The following is a 20,816-nucleotide window of genomic DNA, read 5'->3' on the forward strand; positions in this document are numbered from 1 at the left end:
TACACAAGATGGAGAGTTAGCGAGAGAGAAAGAGAAGCAACACATGGATACATTTGGGAACTACGCTCACGTAGCCCTAATACCTTGCCCCGAACTGCCGCTCTTTTGGGTAAGAAGTAATGCATGTATTTACGTGTTGACGGTCTTTATCGGGTATCTCTGTTGGGCCCAGGCCTTCGTGGAAAGGGCTCCGCTTTGTGATAAGTGTTTGATTGGGCCTTCTTCTTCGGATGGCCTTCTCCTTCATTCTCAGGTGTAAGTCTCTGATTGTCCACAAGAGTTCACAATGTCCTTCTTAGATGTCTGTTTACTTGCACTCATTCTGGAAGAGTGGTCTTCTGAGGGCGGCTAATCAGCCTTGTCGATAAACCCCAGAGTGGTGATGAGAGCATTGTAGGTGACGATGATTTGAAGAGAATAACCGGATGGTCCTAAGTAAATTCACTTTCTTAAATACAGTACATAGAGCAGCTACTCAACCGTAGCATTGATTGGTAGAGGCTCCGCTCCTTTGTCTTCTTCAACCTCGTATTGCATTTCAGGGTCTTGACTAATGTAGACCTAGCTGCAGCTTGTGGTCCTTTTAGTCTGGTATGTTAATTCTTAACTCAATATTTTATACCCTCGGGTAGAAAGGGGGCGTTTTCGCCATGCTGACATGCTCTCTGGGTTCCCTGAGGCGTGGCTAGTTACGAGGCAAAGTATCCTAATTATTATGATCTCATTAGAGAACTAAAATCACAATGCTATCATCACAAAAAACATTCTCTTCATCAGATATTTTCTACACCACGTAAAGGATGTAAACCAGATACACACAAAAGCTCCTCAAGTGTAAAAGCTCCGTGTTTTCGTTATAACATCTTTATTCAATTTTTAAAGTAATCAGAGAGGGGTCTGTAGACACTGATCCACTGTCCTGGTCTTTGGATCCTCACAGGAGAGTCTTTATTTGTTGCTTTTATTTCAAATATTTCTTTAGGTATTTTTAAAAAATGCATTGTTCGTTAAGGGATTGTATGTAAGCACCTGTTGTCTTCGGCGCATGTCACAAATTAAATTTGATGACACATCTTTGCAGTATTTCGTTTTTTTATGTCTTACATTATTATCCCAGGACATTTTTTGTGTCATTACATACAGACGGAAATAACTTTTGGATATCAGAGCGGCAGTAACTCACCAGCCTTACGACTGGGAATACGACTTTCCCGCATTGGATCCTTTGTACCCCCCAGGGCAATTGAACTGATTCCAGAGGCTGATCCAAAACACCACCGGAGGGGAAGAGGTATTCGGCGTGGACTTCTAATCCAACTTAGGAGACGCGCACACCATCCAACGCTTCCGAGTACATTACTCCCTAATGTTCAGTCTCTGGATAATAACGTAGATGAGCTCAGGGCGAGAATCTCCTTCCAGAGAGACATCAGGGATTGTAACATACTCTGTTTCGCAGAAACATGGCTCTCTCGGGATATACCGTCTTTGTCCATTCAGCCAGCTGGGTTCTCAGTATATCACGCAGACAAGAATAAAGAACTCTCTGTGAAGAAGAAAGGTGAGGATGTATGTTTCATGACTAACCACTCATGGTGTGATTGTGATAACATACAAACTCAAGTCCTTTTCTTCACCCAACCTAGAATACCTCAATATGAAATGCCGACCGTATTACCTCCCAATAGAATTCTCTTTGGTTAATGTCACAGCCATGTAGAACTTCACTGGACTTTATGCAAACTGGATATCCACATATCCTGAGGCGACATTTATTGTAGCTAGGGATTTTAACAAACCAAATTTGAGGAAAATGCTACCCAAGTTCTATCAACACATTGACTGTAGTACCCACGCTACTAAAACACTCGACCACTGCTACTCCAACTTCCGGGAAGCCTGCAAGGCCCTCACCCGCCCTCCCTTCGGCAAATCTGATCATGACTCCTTTTTGATCCTCCCTTCCCATGGGCAGAAACTCAAACAGGAAGTACCCGTGCTAAGGACTATGCAATTGGAATCCACGCTTCAAGATTGTTTTGATCACGCAGACTGGGATATGTTCCAGGTAGCCTCTAAGAATAACATCTGACGAATACACGGATATGGTGACTGAGTTCATCAGGAAGTGTATAGGAGATGTTGTACCCACAGTGACTATTAAAACCTACCCAAACCAGAAACCGTGGATAGACGGCAGAGTTTGTGCAAAACTGAAAGCACAAACCACCGCATTTAACCATGGCAAGGTGACTGGGAATTTGGCTGAATACAAACAGTGTAGGTATTCCCTCTGTAAGGCAATCAAACTGGCAAAACGTCAGTATAGAGACAAAGTGGAGTCACAATTCAACGGCTCAGACACAAGAGGTATGTGGCAGGGTCTACAGACAATCACGAATAACAAAGGGGAAACCAGCCACATCGAGGACACAGACGTCTTGCTTCCGGACGAGCTAAAAACTTACATCGCCCACTTTGAAGATAACAGTGCCACCGACGCGGCCCGCTACCAAGGACTGTGGGCTCTCCTTCTCTGTGGCCGACGTGAGTAAGACATTAAAACGTGTTAACCCTCGCAAGGCTGCCGACCCAGACGGCATCCCTAGCCACATCCTCAGAGCATGCGCAGACCAGCTGGCTGGATTGTTTACGGGCATATTTAATCTCTTCCTATCCCAGTCTGCTGTCCCAACATGTTTCAAGATATCCACCATTGTTCCTGTACCCAAGAAAGCAAAGGTAACTGAACTAAATGACTATCACCCCATAGCACTCACTTCTGTCATCATGGAGTGCTTTGAGAGGCTAGTTATGGATCATATCACCTCTACCTTACGTGACACTCTAGACCCACTTCAATTTGCTTACCGCCCCAATAGATCCACAGACGATGCAATAGACGATGGAATCACCATCGCACTGCCTTATCCCATCTGGACAAGAGGAATACCTATGTAAGAATGCTGTTCATTGACTATAGCTCAGCATTCAACACCATAGTACCCTCCAAGCTCATCATTAAGCTCGGGCCCTGGGGCTGAACCCAACCCTGTGCAACTGGGTCCTGGACTTCCTGACGGGTCGCCCCCAGGTACAGTTGGTGAAGGTAGGAAACAACACCTCCACTTCGCAGATCCTCAACACAGGGGCCCCACAAGGGTGCGTGCTCAGCCCCCTCCTGTACTCCCTGTTCACCCATGAATGTGTGAGCACGCACGCCTCCAACTCAATCATCAAGTTTGTAGATGACACAACAGTATTAGGCCTGATTACCAAAAATGACGAGACAGCCTACAGAGAGGAGTTTGAGGGCCCTGGGAGTGTGGCGCCAGGAAGATAACCTCTCACTCAATGTCGTCAAAACAAAGGAGCTGATCGTGAACTTCTCGAAACAGCAGAGGGAGCACGCCCATATCCATATCGACTGAACCGCAGTGGAGCAGGTGGAAAGCTTCAACATCCTCGGCATACACATCCCTGACGATCTGAAAGGGCTCTCCAGAGGGTGGTGCGGTCTGCCAACACATTACCGGGGGGGGGGGACAAACTACCTGCCCTCCAGGACACCTATAGCACCCAATGTCACAGGACAACAATCACCCGAGCCACTGGCTGTTCAACCCGCTATTATCCAGAAGGCGAGGTCAGTACAGGTGCATCAAAGCTGGGACCGAGAGACTGAAAAACAGCTTCTATCTCAAGGCCATCAGACTGTAAACAGCCATCACTAGCCGGCTACCACCCGGTTACTCAACCCTGCACCTTAGAGGCTGCTGCCATATATACATAGACATGGAATCACTGGTCACTTTAATAATGGAACACTAGTCACATTAATAATGTTTACAAACTGCTTTACTAATCTCATATGTCTATACTGTATTCTATTCTACTGTATTTTAGTCTATGCCACTCCAACATTGCTCATCCTAATATTGATATATTCCTTAATTCCATTCTGCTACTTTTAGGTTGTGTATTGTTGTGAATTGTTAGTAATTACTGCACTGTTGAAGCTAGACCCGCAATAACATCTGCTAAATATGTGTATTCGATTTGAACATGAAAATGTTTTTTTTTTATTTCGAAACGACAAAATACCTCAATATACCTGTATCTTATGTAAATACAATATTTAGCTAAATTATTTTGTATTTTAGTTTGATACATTGGTCTTCAGAGTATCTCAGTGAGGCTTGTGGGACCACATACAAATGACTGAGCAAGCATCACTCCATAAACTCCTGACTCAGACATATCCCTACACCTTTACAGCACTTTGTGACATCAGCTGATGTAAGAAGGGCTTTATAAATTAATTTGATTGATTGAATTTGACCTTGGGTCACAGGTCGAGAGAGCGTAGTTTCCATGACTTACTTCAGTTTCTCTTAAAGCTCCACCGCATTTGACATGAGGACAATTTGTGCCAAAAGCTCTTTAAGCGGCCAGTAAATCAGCGAAATCCTATTAGTTGGATGACTTGGAGGAGGGAGAAGTAGCAGAGTCAGGCAGTGGTATATTGATGTTAATTAAAAGGACCTGAGAGCTGCAGTATTTATCTCCCCATCCCAAACAAATAAAACAAACACTTTCTCTTCCCCAGACAGACTCATTACAAGAGAATCAGTGCTGTAGAGCATTTTATATAGCTGAGAGAGGTAAACAGTCAGTCTTCTGTTGACTGCAGCTACCTGGCTCTCTGTGGAGTCAACACACCTTTCACCTCTAATCTTTGACCTTTAGAATGTACATCATCCAAGCTCAGGTCATACACACCTATACTGTAGTTCAATAGTCCTTTGATTTGGATGAGAAAGATGCTTGAGAAACGCTTTAGTATGTCCATCCTACTAGTACATAGTTGTCTGTCTGTGAGTCCGTCCATCTATCTGTGACGTCTGCGGTGTGAGTAGTAATTTCATTCAGCCTTACCTGTTCCAGGTGACAGTCCCAGAGACTCTCTGCATCTCTCCCAGAGCTGCCAGCAGCAGGGACGACTTCCCACAACCCACCTGGCCCACGATCATAGTCAGCTGACCTGAGAGAGACACACACAGAGAAGACATGAGTGGAAAATAGAGTGATTAGATGGAAAGATAGATGGAGGGACAGGAGGAGTAGTAGTGGTTCCTCGAGTGGTTCCTCGAGTGGTTCCTCGAGTGGTTCCTCGAGTGGTTCCTCGAGTGGTTCCTCTGATAGCGTATGAATACCATGGTATTCAACCTTCCTCCAGGGTCAGAGCCTTACCGAAGGGAACCTTGATGTCTATGTTAGACAGGGTGGGAGGTCCGTCTGTCCAGGTGAAATATCCGCTGGTTATCTGGAGATTTTAAAAAATGAGAAAAAAAACATTACACTCCGATCAAATCAAATGTCAAACACTGAATGTCAAGCAGTCAGACCAGGAGAGGCTGCCTGGCAGCACACCGATGTGACTGAACGACAGATTGAACGTCTATCGAGTCCTGCTACCTCCCACTCACCCTGAAGCAGAGGTCTTGGTCCCTCTCCTGGGGGGGCGGGTCGCCTCCCTTCTGGCTGTAGTTGTTCCAGCAGTCTTCCCTGGGGGGCCTCTTCCTGTTCACCACCTTCAGGGGCTGGGAGGGGCGCAGGGAGGGAACAGGCCATGGCTTAGGCTTTTTAAAGGACAACTATGGACACCACAGAGAGTAGTGGTGGAGGTGGTGGGTGGTGAGTGTAAGTGAGGTGGGGGAAGGAGGATAGAACATACAGAGTGAAGAGAAACAGTTAATAATTCATTGAAGTGCACTCTGCCTGTGAGTGAGTGGTTGAGTGTGTAAGAATTGCCGGGGGCAGGAAAGTCTCTTTGTGGGAGCGCTGTGTACTTGCGTGTGTGTTTGTGTATGCAAGTGTGTGTGTGTGTGGATACGTTTGAATATGTTCATGTGTGTGTGTGGTCCCTACTCACCACAGCCTGGTACTTGCTGTTGTGGTTGCTGGGGCCAGCGGGCATGGTAGCGTTGGGCTCCTGCTCGTCTCCAATCTCATCACTACTGAAGAACTCACTCAGCTTCTGGGCACTGAAGAGAGGACAGGGGACGCCACAGATCCAGTTCACATGTTCACATTCCAGAGTGGGTTACATTGAAGATGGGATAGGGAACAACACATTTAAAATGCACAGGTGACTCTCCTGGTAGAATCACCTGATCAAAGAATGTTAAAAATGGAGAGGTGAAAAGGTTTCATTTCCTAAAGCAAGTCTCCAGACTCTGAAATGAATCAAGTAAAGAGCTATTCCGTTTTTTTATGTTCCTTCAGCACATCTGGAATAAACTAAGCCATAATGATTAGTATGAGCTTGGAATACAATACAGGCCTTGCTGTACATCTACCAGTAAATGAGGTTCAGTCAGCTGTGACATACTCCTACACTCCAGGCTATTCAACGAGCCACACACCGCATCATTCATTTGGAGAGTTCTTATTGGACCATACATTTTCTAGAATATGACTCATTAAGCTGAAGCTGAGGCTTGGGGTCTTTGCCAATTTTCCGGGCCTTCTTTTCACACCGCTGATGTACAGGTCCTGGATGGCAGGGAGCTGGGCCCCAGCAATGTACTGGGTTGTCTGCACAACACTCTGTAGCACCATGTGATGGAGGGCGGTGCTGTTGCCATACCAAGCAGTGATGCAGCCGGTCAATATGCTCTCAATGGTACAGCTGTGGAACCTTTCCAGGATTTGAGGATCCATGCCAAACTTTTTCACCCTCCTGAGGGGGAAGAGGCACTGTCGCGCCTTCAACATGACCGTGTGTGTGTGTATGGACCACTAAGTCTTTAGTGATTTGGACACTGAGCAACATGAAACTGTCTACCAGCTCCACTGCCGCCCCATCGATGTGGATGGAGGCGTGCTCGACCCCTGTTTCTTGTACTCCATGATCAGCTCCTTGCTCTTACTGACGTTGAGGGACAGGTTGTTGCTCCGGCACCACACTGCCAGGTCACTGACCTCCTCACTGTACGCTGACACATCTTCGCCGGTGATCAGGCCTGCCACCGTCGTGTCGTCAGCCAACTTGATAATGGTGTTGGAGTCGTGCGTGGCCACACAGTCGTGGATGAACAGGGAGTACAGGAGGGGACTAAGCACACACCCCTATGGGGCCCCTGTGTTAAGGGTCAGAGTGGTGGAGGTAATGTTGCCTACCATCACCACCTGGGGGCGGCCCATCAGGAAATCCAGGATCCAGTTGCAGAGGGAGGGGTTTAGACCCAGAGTCCTAAGCTTGGTGATGAGGGGATAATTGACTACGCTGAGCTGTAGTCAATGAACAGCATTCTCACATAGGTATTCCTCTCATCTAGGCCGGTGAGGGCAGTGTGGAGGGCAATTGAGATTGCGTAATCTATGGATCTGTTGGGGCGGCATGCAAATTGGAGTGGGTCGAGGGTGGCTGGGATGGTAGAGTTAATGTGTACCATAACCAGCCTCTCAAAGCACTTCATGATTACAGAAGTGAGTGCTACAGGACGGTAGTCATTGTGGGATGAAGCCTTAGAGGTCGTAGGAACAGGGATGATGGTAGTAGGGATGATGGTAGTCATCTTAAAACACGTGGGGATTACAGACTGGGACAAGGAGAGGTTGTTGAAAATTACAGTAAATACACTTAGCAGCTGCTGGGGCCATCAGGGCCTGCGGCCTTGCAGGTGTTGACCTGATTTTCACCTCGGCCTCAGAGAGCGAGATCCCCCAGTCCTCTGGGTCGGCCCTCACACCCGGCTCGATGTTGTTGTCATGATGCCTAAAATGCATTGCGTTCATCTGGTAGTGAGGCACCGTTGGGCAGATCACGTTTTGGTCTTCCTTTGTAATCCATAATAGACTGTATTGTGTGCGAGGATCTCCCTTGAACCAAAGCCAGTGCAGTAGAGTAGAGCAGGCAGCATATGCTCTAGCTCCACTGCAGAATGGCAGCAAGCAGATGGTACTATCGACGGCTAGGTCAATACTAGGCTGTTACAGGGATCATAAGGTCATCTTGACCATAAACGGAACACACTTAGGTTACCCCTGAGATACAGCATCACATCCAACCTGTTGTCACCATAGAGATGAATAACGATAGGATCTCTATGGCTGTGACTCAGTGCAAGTCATTGCGTGTCATTGAGTAAGGAACTAGCGGTTCCTTACTAGCGGTTAGCAATTTCTCCGTCACTGGTTCGACAGCATTAGGATACACGTACAGCCTCCATTTACCAGAGATCAGCTCGACCCCATTGATTTTCTCGAGACTTCCATTCATCCTCTCAGGATGCAAAGCAAACCCCCGACTCAATCCCCCCACTCTGTATGATGCCTCTCTATACACTATACATGATGTAGAGCCCTACTACTTCAACTAGGCCAAGATACCATATCTAAAACACTTACATGTAGATGCTGGTAAACACATGTGAAAGCAGAATGACAAGATGGGTGATTGCTTCCCGGTGAACACAAGACGTTGAAAGAAAACTATATTTTCAACCAGAAATACGCATTTTCAACGTATTTTTGCTCGTAGGGTTGTGTGAATGACAGTAGGGCATTCTGCATCGTTCACATTGTAGATAAGAATTTGTTGTTAACTGACTTTCCTAGATAAAGGTTCAAATAAAACCATGAAACACGCCTCGGTACAGAGCGGAATACAGCATACTGTATACATTCAGAAAGTATTCAGACCCCCATATTTTGTTACGTTATAGCCTTATTCTAAAATGGATTTTAAAAAGAAATCCTCAATCTACCCATTAAATCCCGTAATGACAAAGCGAAAACTGCAAATTTAGAAATTATAGCAAATTTAGAAAAAATACAAAACAGAAATAACATATTTACATAAGTATTCAGACCCTTTGCTATGAGACTCTAAATTGAGCTCCGGTGCATCCTGTTTCCATTGATCATCCTTGAGATGTTTCTACAACGTGATTGGAGTCCACCTGTGGTACATTCAATTGATTGGACATGACTTGGAAAGGCACACACCTGTCTATATAAGGACAGACAGTTGACAGTGAATGTCAGAGCAAAAACCAAACCATGAGGTCAAAGGAATTGCCCATAGAGTTCTGAGACAGGATTGTGTCAAGGCACAGATCTGGGGAAGGGTACCAAAACATTTCTGCAGCATTGAAGGTCCCCAAGAACGCAGTGGCCTCCATCATTCTTAAATGGAATAAGTTTGGAACCACCAAGAGTCTTCCTAGAGCTGTCCACCAGGCCAAACTGAGAAATTGGGGGAGAAGGGCCTTGGTCAGGGAGGTGACCAAGAACTGATGGTCACTCTGACAGAGCTCCAGAGTTCCTCTGTGGAAATGGGAGAACCTTCCAGACGGACAACCATCTTTGCAGCACTCCACCAACCAGGCCTTTATGGTAGATTCTCTGGTCTGATGAAACCAAGATTGAACTCTTTGGCCTGGATGCCAAAGCGTCACGTCTGGAGGAAACCTGGCACCATCACTACGGTGAAGCATGGTGGTGGCTGCATCATGCTGTGGGGATGTTTTTCAGCGGCAGGGACTGGGAGAATAGTCAGGATTGAGGGAAAGATGAACGGAGCAAAGTACAGAGAGATCCTTGATGAAAACCTACTCCAGAGAGCTCAGGACCTCAGACTGGGGCAAAGATTCACCTTCCAACAGGACAACAAACCTAAGCACACAGCCAAGACCACGCAGGAGTGTCTTCGGAACAAGTCTCCAAATGTCCTTGAGTGGCCTGGAGTGCTCCCCATCCAACCTGACAGAGCTTGAGAGGATCCGCATAGAAGAATGGGAGAAGCTCCCCAAATACAGGTGTGCCAAGCTTGTAGCATCATACCAAAGAAGACTTGAGGCTGTAATCGCTGCCAAAGGTGATTCAACAAAGTACTGAGTAAAGGGCCCAAATACTTATGTAAATGTGATATTTCATTTTTTTTATATATATATATATATATATATATATATATATATATATATATATATATATATATATATATATATATACATATATATATATACATACACATACATACAAACACACACATACTGTATGCACCATTTTCAAAAAAATATTCTTGCTTTGACAAAAAAAACTATTTTTGCTTTGTCATTATGGGGTGGTGTGTAGATTGATGGGGGGGCGGGCGGACGACTATTTAACCCATTTTAGAAGAAGGCTGTAACGTAACATACCGAAAGCACTATATATGTTTATGATGTTCAAAGCAGTCGTTATGCTGTTATGTATGATAGGATGGGTAATGGTCTGTGAGGAATAGGGTAGAAGGGTGACGTGTAGCTTTATGACAACACAAAGACAGGTGTTTCAGTGATTGACCTCAATTTAGATCACCTCAATTACACTTTATTTTGGTAAATCTGACATGAATTCAGCTTAACATTAACGTAAAACTGTCATGTATACAATAATTTGGGGTATTCTCAACAGTAAAATACTCTGAAATGTTTTACTGCAGAATACTGTAAATTATGGTGCATTGTGGGAACATTGTGAGAGCATGGATATAATTGCTGTATTTCGAATGGTACACTAAATACTTTCCTTTAACAGTAGATTACTGTAAAGAAAGCACTTTATTTTGAATGTATGGTAACATACTGTACTTTGTTTTTTTAGAGTAACTTACAGGTAACTAAGCTGCCAGTAAGTTACCGTAAAAACAAGTTACATTTCTTACAGTGTATTGTAATTCCATCCCAAAAGAATACAGTACTCTACTGTATTTTTGAAAGACCTAAAACCTTTTGACCAGTTGTGGGTGCATGGCATTGTTGTTTCTGTCTCATTACCATATTTTTGAGGCATGCCTTGTAAGAGGCTATATTTGTTGCATCTGTTAGTGAGAGTGCTGTACCAATTTAGTAGTGCCCAATCAATCAAAATGTATAGGGGACAAATTGGAGAAACAGCAAGTCTTCAACTTTCAATGGTTTAACATTTTGCCATGTTCTTTTGGTCTGTTTTTCCTTGTAGTCACTGCCAGTTTGGAAACATTTGTTAAGGCTTCTAGAAGTGCAAAGTGATATAAAACACCAAATATTCATTGATATGCTGTAATGTGTAAACACATTACCTAGTAACCATCCTGCTTGCACCTGTAATTACAGTAAAATACAAACCCCTCCCCTCAATGAATGTCATTCATTATGTTTACAGTAGCATTACATTACAGTATAATACAGTAAATTCTATGGTATTGTACTGTGTGTCATTACACAGTTCTTGCTTTGAGACTGTACTTAAAATTACAGTAGGTGTACTGCAATGTGAAACACAGTAACTTACCTACCACTAGCTGCCTGTAAGTGTGTGTTCATGATACACAGCTCACCTGACCAGGGCCTTGACTGTGGATCGCACCACGCTGGAGAGCAGGAAGAGAGGAGTGACCAGGATGTGAAACAGGGATAAGGACGCGAAGGCCACAGCAGGTGACAGGTCAGCCTCCTCAGAGATGTGCACATGGACCACAAACGTCTACAGGAAGAGGGCGGGAGGATAGAAACATATTTATATCACTCCAGTAACCAGCAAAGATACTGTGAGTGAGGTCTGAATTCTCTCTCTCTTTCTTTCTCTCTCATATATATATATATATATATATATATATATATCTCTCTCTCTCTCTCTCTCTCTCTCTTTCTCTCTCTCTTTCTCATATATATATATATATATATATATGAAACTGGGATTTACAGTGAGTGATACCACTCTAGTCTGGCCTGTGCCCTTCACCCCGGAAAAGGAATTCTGTTCTCTGTAAAAGCCCATCCACTGAAAACAATACCCAGACCAGTATGCAGCTTGTTTTTAAAGGTGAAATGGTGGTTAGAACATGCTGTTCTATGGTGAACAATGTGAGGGAGCTATTGGGGTAGTCTGTAGACAGTATTATGCACGACACCTATCAGATATGAATAGGCATTTATGAGTGGAATTAATACTCACAGTCAGGACAGCAGCGATAGGGATGGCTGCATTCATGAATACTGAGAAAGAGGAGACACAGACAACACAGACAACATTAGATACATGACAATGTGGTTCAGATACTGTACAGACAGTTTGTTCCAGAGAGTGAGAATACTTAAGACGCAGTGTCTCTCCAGGAACTCAGCTGAACTGAATGGCTTGAAGCAATTGTTTTCTAGGAATGAGCTAGATCATCAGCACCGAGGAAGGCAACGTTTTTAATAGTTCTCTGTTTTTTGATTCATGTAGCGCGAAACATCTCCTTTATATAGAGTTGATCAGGCTGTTGATTGTGGCCTGTGGAATGTTGTCCCACTCCTCTTCAATGGCTGTGGGAAGTTGGTGGATATTGGCGGGAACTGGAACACGCTGTCGTACACGTCAATCCAGAGCATCCCAAACATGCTCAATGGGTGACATGTCTGGTGAGTGTGCAGGCCATGGAAGGACTGGGACATTTTCAGCTTCCAGGAATTGTGTACAGATCCTTGTGACAGGGGGCTGTTCATTATCATGCTGACACATGAGATGGATGAATGGCAAGACAATGGTCCTCAGGATCTCGTCACGGTATCTCTGTGCATTCAAATTGCCAATGATAAAATGCAATTGTGTTCTTTGTCCGTAGCTTATGCCTGCCCATACCATAACCCTACAGCCACCATGGGGCACTCTGTTCACAACGTTGACTTCAGCAAATCACTCGCCCACACAACACCATACACGTGGTCTGCGGTTGTAAGGATTATGGTAGAGAAATTAACATTCTATTTCTCTGGAAATAGCTCTGGTGGACATTCCTGCAGTCAGCATCCCTCAAAACTTGAGACATCTGTGGCATTGTGTTGTGTGACAAAACTGCACATTTTAGAGTGGCCTTTAATTGTACCCAGCACAAGGTGTACCTGTGTAATGATCATGCTGTTTAATCAGATTCTTGATATGCCACACCTGTCAGGTGGATGGATTATCTTGGCAAAGGAGAAATGCTCACTAACAGAGAAGTAAAAAAAATGTGAGCACAAAATTTGAGAGATAAGCTTTTTGTGTGTATGGACAATTTCTGGGATCTTTTATTTCGGCTCATGAAACATGGGACTCAGTATAAATTATTTATGTTCAGTTTAGTTCCAGATATTTTTCCGATGTGATCTACTAGTTTTTATTCAGTTTTAGTTTGATAAAAACATTTCTATTTGGTTTTTACATTATTTAGTTTCAGTTTAGTGTTCGTGACAGAATGTAGCCTATGCATGGGAGGCTAGGAGCCATGTATGAATTGTAAGTTATTCCCTGTTAGCTAGTGATAGCTAGTAGTCTCCTGTTAACTAGTGATAGCTAGTAGTCTCCTGTTAACTAGTGATAGCTAGTAGTCTCCTGTTAACTAGTGATAGCTAGTAGTCTCCTGTTAACTAGTGATAGCTAGTAGTCTCCTGTTAACTAGTGATAGCTAGTAGTCTCCTGTTAACTAGTGATAGCTAGTAGTCTCCTGTTAACTAGTGATAGCTAGTAGTCTCCTGTTAACTAGTGATAGCTAGTAGTCTCCTGTTAACTAGTGATAGCTAGTAGTCTTGGAAATCCCAGACCTAGAGCGACAGCACTACATCTGGGGAGGATTTCAGATTATTTTGGACATTTCTTCAAAAACAAATTGTTTCAGGGAGGGTCCTCTTCAGACAGACAACTCTCCCAAAAAAATCCAGAGTTCGGGTAGGAGGGGCCAAGCATGAAAAGTCTAACTCTTTCCATAGCCTGTAGGCAGACATCTCAGAACGTCGGGATTCAAAAACAAAGTTTGCAGGCAAAACCTTTGCCGTGGTTTAAGTGAAGGTAGATGATGCAAACTAGCAAAATGCAGATTTTTGTCAAATTTTTCCCCAAAATTTGCTGATGGGGAAAACTTGGCATGTGGCCTGATTGAACCATTTATGCAGGGATTGGTTAAGGAAACTCCTTTTGAATTGCAGGGATTGGTTAAGGAAACTCCTTTTGAATTGCAGGGATTGGTTAAGGAAACTCCTTTTGAATTGCAGGGATTGGTTAAGGAAACTCCTTTTGAATTGCGGTGATCGTGCAGTTGAATGCGGTAATATTGCAGTGATTTTACTGTTTTGTGCGGTGATTGGATATATGCAGGGAATTGTTGATTTTGCAAAATAATTTGCGATTGCAGAATCTTAAATGTAAGACGAGATGTTCCTACATTTACATACTGTAGAAACACTGATGCAGAGCTGAGAGGGGTAACCTTTTTGTGTCGGGCATTTTCCTCTCCAATGAGTGAATCAGCTACGTGACTGTCCACAGAGGCTAGTGAGTACTAAACAATTATTTGTGTTGCATGCTAAAAGTCCATCACCTATTTGGGTGTTGTTTAGTTGATGGAAGGGGTAAAGTAAAGGCTAAGTGACCTACTAGATATGGATGTGTAGAGGGAGGTAAAGTAACCTACTAGATATGGATGTGTAGAGGGAGGTCTAGTAACCTACTAGATATGGATGTGTAGAGGGAGGTAAAGTAACCTACTAGATATGGATGTGTAGAGGGAGGTCTAGTAACCTACTAGATATGGATGTGTAGAGGGAGGTAAGGTAACCTACTAGATATGGATGTGTAGAGGGAGGTAAAGGTAACCTACTAGATGTGGATGTGTAGAGGGAGGTAAGGTAACCTACTAGATATGGATGTGTAGAGAGAGGTAAGGTAACCTATGGATGTGTAGAGAGGGAGGTAAGGTAACCTATGGATGTGTAGAGGGAGGTAAGGTAACCTACTAGATATAGATGTGTAGAGGGAGGTCTAGTAACCTACTAGATGTGGATGTGTAGAGGGAGGTCTAGTAACCTACTAGATGTGGATGTGTAGAGGGAGGTCTAGTAACCTACTAGATGTGGATGTGTAGAGGGAGGTCTAGTAACCTACTAGATGTGGATGTGTAGAGGGAGGTCTAGTAACCTACTAGATGTGGATGTGTAGAGGGAGGTCTAGTAACCTACTAGATGTGGATGTGTAGAGGGAGGTCTAGTAACCTACTAGATATGGATGTGTAGAGAGAGGTAAGGTAACCTATGGATGTGTAGAGGGAGGTAAGGTAACCTACTAGATGTGGATGTGTAGTGGGAGGTAAGGTAACCTAATAGATATGGATGGGTAGAGGGAGGTCTAGTAACCTACTAGATGTGGATGTGTAGAGAGAGGTAAGGTAACCTAATAGATATGGATGGGTAGAGGGAGGTCTAGTAACCTACTAGATGTGGATGTGTAGTGGGAGGTAAGGTAACCTACTAGATATGGATGTGTAGAGGGCGAAGGCCTGCAGGCTGGTGAGCTCCTTGCCCCTGGTCTCCTCCACACTGTGACAGAAGATGTGTTCCCAGGCGTACAGTTTCAGCAGCTTGATGCCCCGCAGCAGCTCATTAGTCTTCTTTAACCGCTCACTGGAGTACTCCTTTAGGATGATACACACATCTGAATGACTGGAGTATTTCTATACCAAAATACACGCAAACATCTGCATCTGCTGTTTTCGTCTGGGTTTCTGTTTAAGCACTTTGTGACATCAGCTAAATAAATGTGAATGAATGACTGGAGTACTCGTGTACAGTATCATAACACAGACAAACAGAGGAGTCCTATACCATAGCACACACAAGTATGTCAGAACAATATGATTACCATGAAAGATGCAGTATTTCATCTCAGACAATTAAGCCAGTGAGATACGCACTGTATTATAGTAGCATGGTAGCTAGGTTTCTTCCTAGGTTTTGGCCTTTCTAGGGAGTTTTTCCTAGCCACCGTGCTTCTACACCTGCATTGCTTGCTGTTTGGGGTTTTAGGCTGGGTTTCTGTACAGCACTTTGAGATATCAGCTGATGTACGAAGGGCTATATAAATAAATTTGATTTGGTATTATAGAAATGAGCAGTGTATTTGGAGAGACAAAGCAGAAAGACATGTTACGTGATTAATGAAGAGATTATGGTTGAAAAAAACTTTTTTTCCTTAACAATCCATTTGATTATTATCAAGGTTATCCAAGGGTTCTGAGGGTGTGTGTGTGTGTGTGTACACTGTAAAAGGACCACACATCATTTAGAAGCATCATGACATATTCTGTAATCTCTCCCACGAGGAAGATAAAAATCAAATCAAAATCAAAACATACCCTGTATCCGTGTGTGTGATGTGAAAACGTGTTGAAACAGCAACCTTATTACCATGTAATTACATAGTAATACCCACGTAACTACAATGTTGTTGCTATAGTTATTACTGTGTAGTTACAAAGTAATAGGAGCAACTTAATGCAAATACTGCCCATCTCTGGCCATGACTGTAAATCGTTTTGGATAAAAGTGTCAGCTAAATGCCATTTACAGTGCATTCGGAAAGTATTCAGACTACTTGACTTTTTCCATATTTTGTTACTTTACAGCCTTATTCTAGAATGGATTAAATTGGTCCCACCCCCTCCTCATCAATCAACACACATAATGACAAAGCTAATTTATAAAAAAATTATAAAAATGTTTTATTTTTAAATATCACATTTACATAAGTATTCAGACCCTTTAATCAGAAGCACCTTAGACAGTGATTACAGCATCAAGTTTTCTTGGGTATGACGCTATAAGCTTGGCACACCTGTATTTGGGGAGTTTCTTCCATTATTCTCAGCAGATCCTGTCAAGCTCTGTCAGGTTGGATGGGGATCAAGGCCCTTTCCCCCCGATTACTCAGTTTGGCCAGGCGACCAGCTCTAGGAAGAGTCTTGGTGGTTCCAGACTTCTTCCATTTAAGAACGATGGAGGCCACTGTGTTCTTGGGGACCTTCAATGCTGCAGACATTTTTTGGTAGCCTTCCCCAGATCTGTGCCTTGACACAATCCTGTCTCAGAGCTCTATGGGCAATTCCTTCGACATCATGGCTTGGTTTTTGCTCATGCACTGTCAACTGTGGGACCTTATATAGACAGGTGTGTGCCTTTCCAAATCATCTCCAATCAATTGGATTTACCACAGGTGGACTCCAATCAAGTTGTAGAAACATTTCAAGGATGATAAATGGAAACAGGATGCACCTGGGCTCAATTTCGAGTCTCATAGTAAAGGATCTGAATACTTATGTACATAAGGTATTTCTGTTTTTATACATTTGAAAAATAGTTTTCACTTCATCATTTTGGGATATTGTGTGTAGATTGCTGAGGATTATTAATTAATCCATTTTCGAATAAGGCTGTAATATAACAAAGTTTGGGGGAAAAGTCAAGGGGTCTGAATACTTTCCTGAAGGCACTGTATCACTCACCAGGGTGCTCTTCTGTGCTTGGGACAGCTTGGTGGCCACAAAGTACTGGACAGGGGCCAGTACAGCAATGACTGTGGCCCCAATCAAAGCACTGATCCCCAGGAGGTAGTAGAGCAGAATAACCCCCACAATGATCTGGAGAATACAATGCAGAATGTTGTTTGGGCCATGTTCAACCTTGGGAAATGTTGAGATCAGGGAAAATATTAGATTGCACATCTGATTGGACATGCAAGTTAGTGGAACGTGAGTGAATCGCAGCTTCTCTCTCTCTCTCTTTCACATAGTCGCACACACGCAAACTCAATATGCCATTAACTTCATTGGGATAAGGGGGCAGCATTTTCACTTTTGGATAAAAAGCGTGCCCAGAGTAATCTGCCTCCTACTCAGCCCCAGATGCTAATATATGCATATTATTAGTAGTATGTGATAGAAAACACTTTCTAAAACTGTTTGAATGATGTCTGTGAGTATAACAGAACTCATATGGCAGACAAAAACCTGAGGTTTGTAGTTTTTCAACTCAGCCCCTATTGAAGATAGTGATATTGGTTATGTTGCACTTCCCAAGGCTTCCACTAGATGTCAACAGTCTTTAGAACGTTGTTTGATGCTTCTACTATGAAGGGGGGCTGAATGAGAGGGGATTGAGTCAGAGGTCTGCCAGCAGCCACGAGCACCGTCACACGCATTCACATGAGGTAGCTCCCATTCCATTGCTTTTCTACAGACAATGGAATTCTCAGGTTGGAACATTATTGAACATTTATGATAAAAACATCCTAAAGATTGATTCTATACATCATTACATCACAAGTTTCTACGACCAGTAATATACATTTTTGGAATTTTTGTCCGACCTTTCCGCTGGAAGTTGCACGTGCGTTTCGTTTTCTTTACCAAACACCCTAACAAAAGGAGGTGGTTTATGGACATAAATGATTAACTTTATCGAACAAATCAAACATTTGTGGAACTGCGATTCTGAATATTTATAATGCTATTTCTGACTAATCTTGACTGCGCAACATGGTGGATATTTCTTTTGGCTGGTTTGGGCTCTGAGCTCCGTACTCAGATTATTGCATGGTTTGCTTTTTCCATAAAGCTTTTTTGAAATCTGACACAGCGGTAGCATTAAGGAGAAGTGTATCTAAAGTTCCATGTATACCAGTTGTATTTTCATCTAAATTTATAATGAGTATTTCTGTAAATTGATGTGGCTCTTGTTACGTTTTTCTTCCGTCGAAGGAGAGTCGGACCAAAATGCAGTGTGGTAATTTACATACATGTTTGATAAAGAAGAAAAACGAACAATACAAAAACAACAAACGGAACGTGAAAACCTATACAGCCTATCTGGTGAACAACAAACACAAAGACTGTAACGGTTCTCTTGTAGTGAAGGAGAGTCGGACCAAAATGCGGCGTGTAGATTGCGATCCATGTTTAATAAACAAACGTAAGAACACGAATCAATACAAACACTACAAAACAAAGACCGTAAATGAACGTAACGAAAACCGAAACAGCCCTATCTGGTGCAAACACAGAGACAGGAACAATCACCCACAAACACACAGTGAAACCCAGGCTACCTAAATATGGTTCCCAATCAGAGACAATGACTAACACCTGCCTCTGATTGAGAACCATATCAGGCCAGACATAGAAATAGACAAACTAGACATGAAACAGAATGCCCACCCAGCTCACGTCCTGACCAACACTAAAACAAGGAAAACACATACGAACGATGGTCAGAACGTGACAGTACACCCCCCCCCCCAAGGTGCGGACTCCGAACGCACAACCTAAACCTATAGGGGAGGGTCTGGGTGGGCATCTGCCTGCGGTGGCGGCTCTGGACGTGGACCCCACTCCATAATTGTCTTAGTCCACCTCCTTAGCGTCCCTTGAGTGGCGACCCTCGCCGCTAACCTTGGCCTAGGAAACCTAACAACGGACCCCACTGGACTGAGGGGCAGCTCCGGACTGAGGTAGCTCAGGACTGAGGGATAGCTCGGGACTGAGGGGAAGCTCAGGACTGAGGGGAAGCTCAAGAGGAAGCTCAGGACTGAGAGGAAGCTCAGGACTGAGAGGAAGCTCAGGACTGAGAGGCAGCTCAGGACTGAGAGGCAGCTCAGGACTGAGAGGCAGCTCAGGACTGAGAGGCAGCTCAGGACTGAGAGGCAGCTCAGGACTGAGAGGCAGCTCAGGACTGAGAGGAAGCTCAGGACTGAGAGGAAGCTCAGGACTGAGAGGAAGCTCAGGACTGAGAGGAAGCTCAGGACTGAGAGGAAGCTCAGGACTGAGAGGAAGCTCAGGACTGAGAGGAAGCTCCGGCAGGTTGATGGATCTAGCAGATCCTGGCTGGCTGGTGGTTCCGGCAGATCCTGGCAGATCCTGGCTGAATGGCGAATCCTGGCGAATCCTGGCAGACTGGCGGATCCTGGCAGACTGGCAGTTCTGGCGGATCCTGGCAGACTGGCGGATCCTGGCAGACTGGCGGATCCTGGCAGACTGGCGGATCCTGGCAGACTGGCGGATCCTGGCTGGCTGGCGGATCTAACTGATCCTGGCAGACTGGCGGCACTTGCGGCGCTGGACAGACTGGCGGCACTGGGCAGACTGGTGGCGCTGGGCAGACTGACGGCACTGGGCAGACTGACGGCACTGGCGGCGCTGGGCAGACTGACGGCACTGGCGGTGCTGGGCAGACCGACGGCACTGGAAGAGTCCGGTTGACTGGCGGATCTGGAAGAGTCCGGTTGACTGGCGGATCTGGAAGAGTCCGGTTGACTGGCGGATCTGGAAGAGTCCGGTTGACTGGCGGATCTGGAAGAGTCCGGTTGACTGGCGGATCTGGAAGAGTCCGGTTGACTGGCGGATCTGGAAGAGTCCGGTTGACTGGCGGATCTGGAAGAGTCCGGTTGACTGGCGGATCTGGAAGAGTCCGGTTGACTGGCGGATCTGGAAGAGTCCGGTTGACTGGCGGATCTGGAAGAGTCCGGTTGACTGGCGGATTTGGAAGAGTCCGGCTGACTGGCGGATCTGGAAGAGTCCGGCTGACTGGCGGATCATGGCAGACTGACTGATCTGGCTGCTCCATGCTGACTGGTGGCTCTGGCTGCTCCACGCTGACTGGCGGCTCCGTGCAGACTGGCAGCTCCGTGCAGACTGGCAGCTCCGTGCAGACTGGCAGCTCCTTGCAGACTGGCAGCTCCGTGCAGACTGGCAGCTCCGTGCAGACTGGCAGCTCCTTGCAGACTGGCAGCTCCGGCTGCTCCATGCAGACTGACAGCTCTGGCTGCTTCATGCAGACTGACAGCTCTGGCTGCTCCATGCAGACTGGCAGCTCCGTGCAGACTGACAGCTCCGTGCAGACTGACAGCTCCTTGCAGACTGACAGCTCCTTGCAGATTGACAGCTCCGTGCAGACTGGTAGCTCCTTGCAGACTGACAGCTCCGTGCAGACTGACAGCTCCTT

At 44.8% G+C, this 20,816-nt stretch overlaps 1 protein-coding gene across 4 annotated transcripts in view; it reads right to left on the minus strand.

Moving 5' to 3' along the window:
* LOC112218237 (ATP-binding cassette sub-family C member 8) overlaps positions 1 to 20,816 on the minus strand; it is a 140,741-nt gene that overhangs the window by 63,263 nt on the left and 56,662 nt on the right. For 2 of the 4 annotated variants that reach the window (XM_042301247.1, XM_042301246.1), the window contains exons 10-17: positions 17,324 to 17,458; positions 15,295 to 15,457; positions 11,986 to 12,026; positions 11,369 to 11,514; positions 5,936 to 6,047; positions 5,490 to 5,603; positions 5,254 to 5,326; positions 4,939 to 5,044 (exon numbers count right to left, since the gene is read on the minus strand). In XM_042301247.1, coding sequence (XP_042157181.1) covers positions 4,939 to 5,044; positions 5,254 to 5,326; positions 5,490 to 5,603; positions 5,936 to 6,047; positions 11,369 to 11,514; positions 11,986 to 12,026; positions 15,295 to 15,457; positions 17,324 to 17,458 — 890 coding nt within the window. Of the gene's footprint in view, positions 1 to 4,938; positions 5,045 to 5,253; positions 5,327 to 5,489; positions 5,658 to 5,935; positions 6,048 to 11,368; positions 11,515 to 11,985; positions 12,027 to 15,294; positions 15,458 to 17,323; positions 17,459 to 20,816 lie in introns of all 4 variants that reach the window. The other 2 variants (XM_042301245.1, XM_042301244.1) reach the window with 1 other exon arrangement.

This window comes from Oncorhynchus tshawytscha, linkage group LG19 (assembly GCF_018296145.1).
Source record: "Oncorhynchus tshawytscha isolate Ot180627B linkage group LG19, Otsh_v2.0, whole genome shotgun sequence".
NCBI lineage: Eukaryota > Metazoa > Chordata > Actinopteri > Salmoniformes > Salmonidae > Oncorhynchus > Oncorhynchus tshawytscha.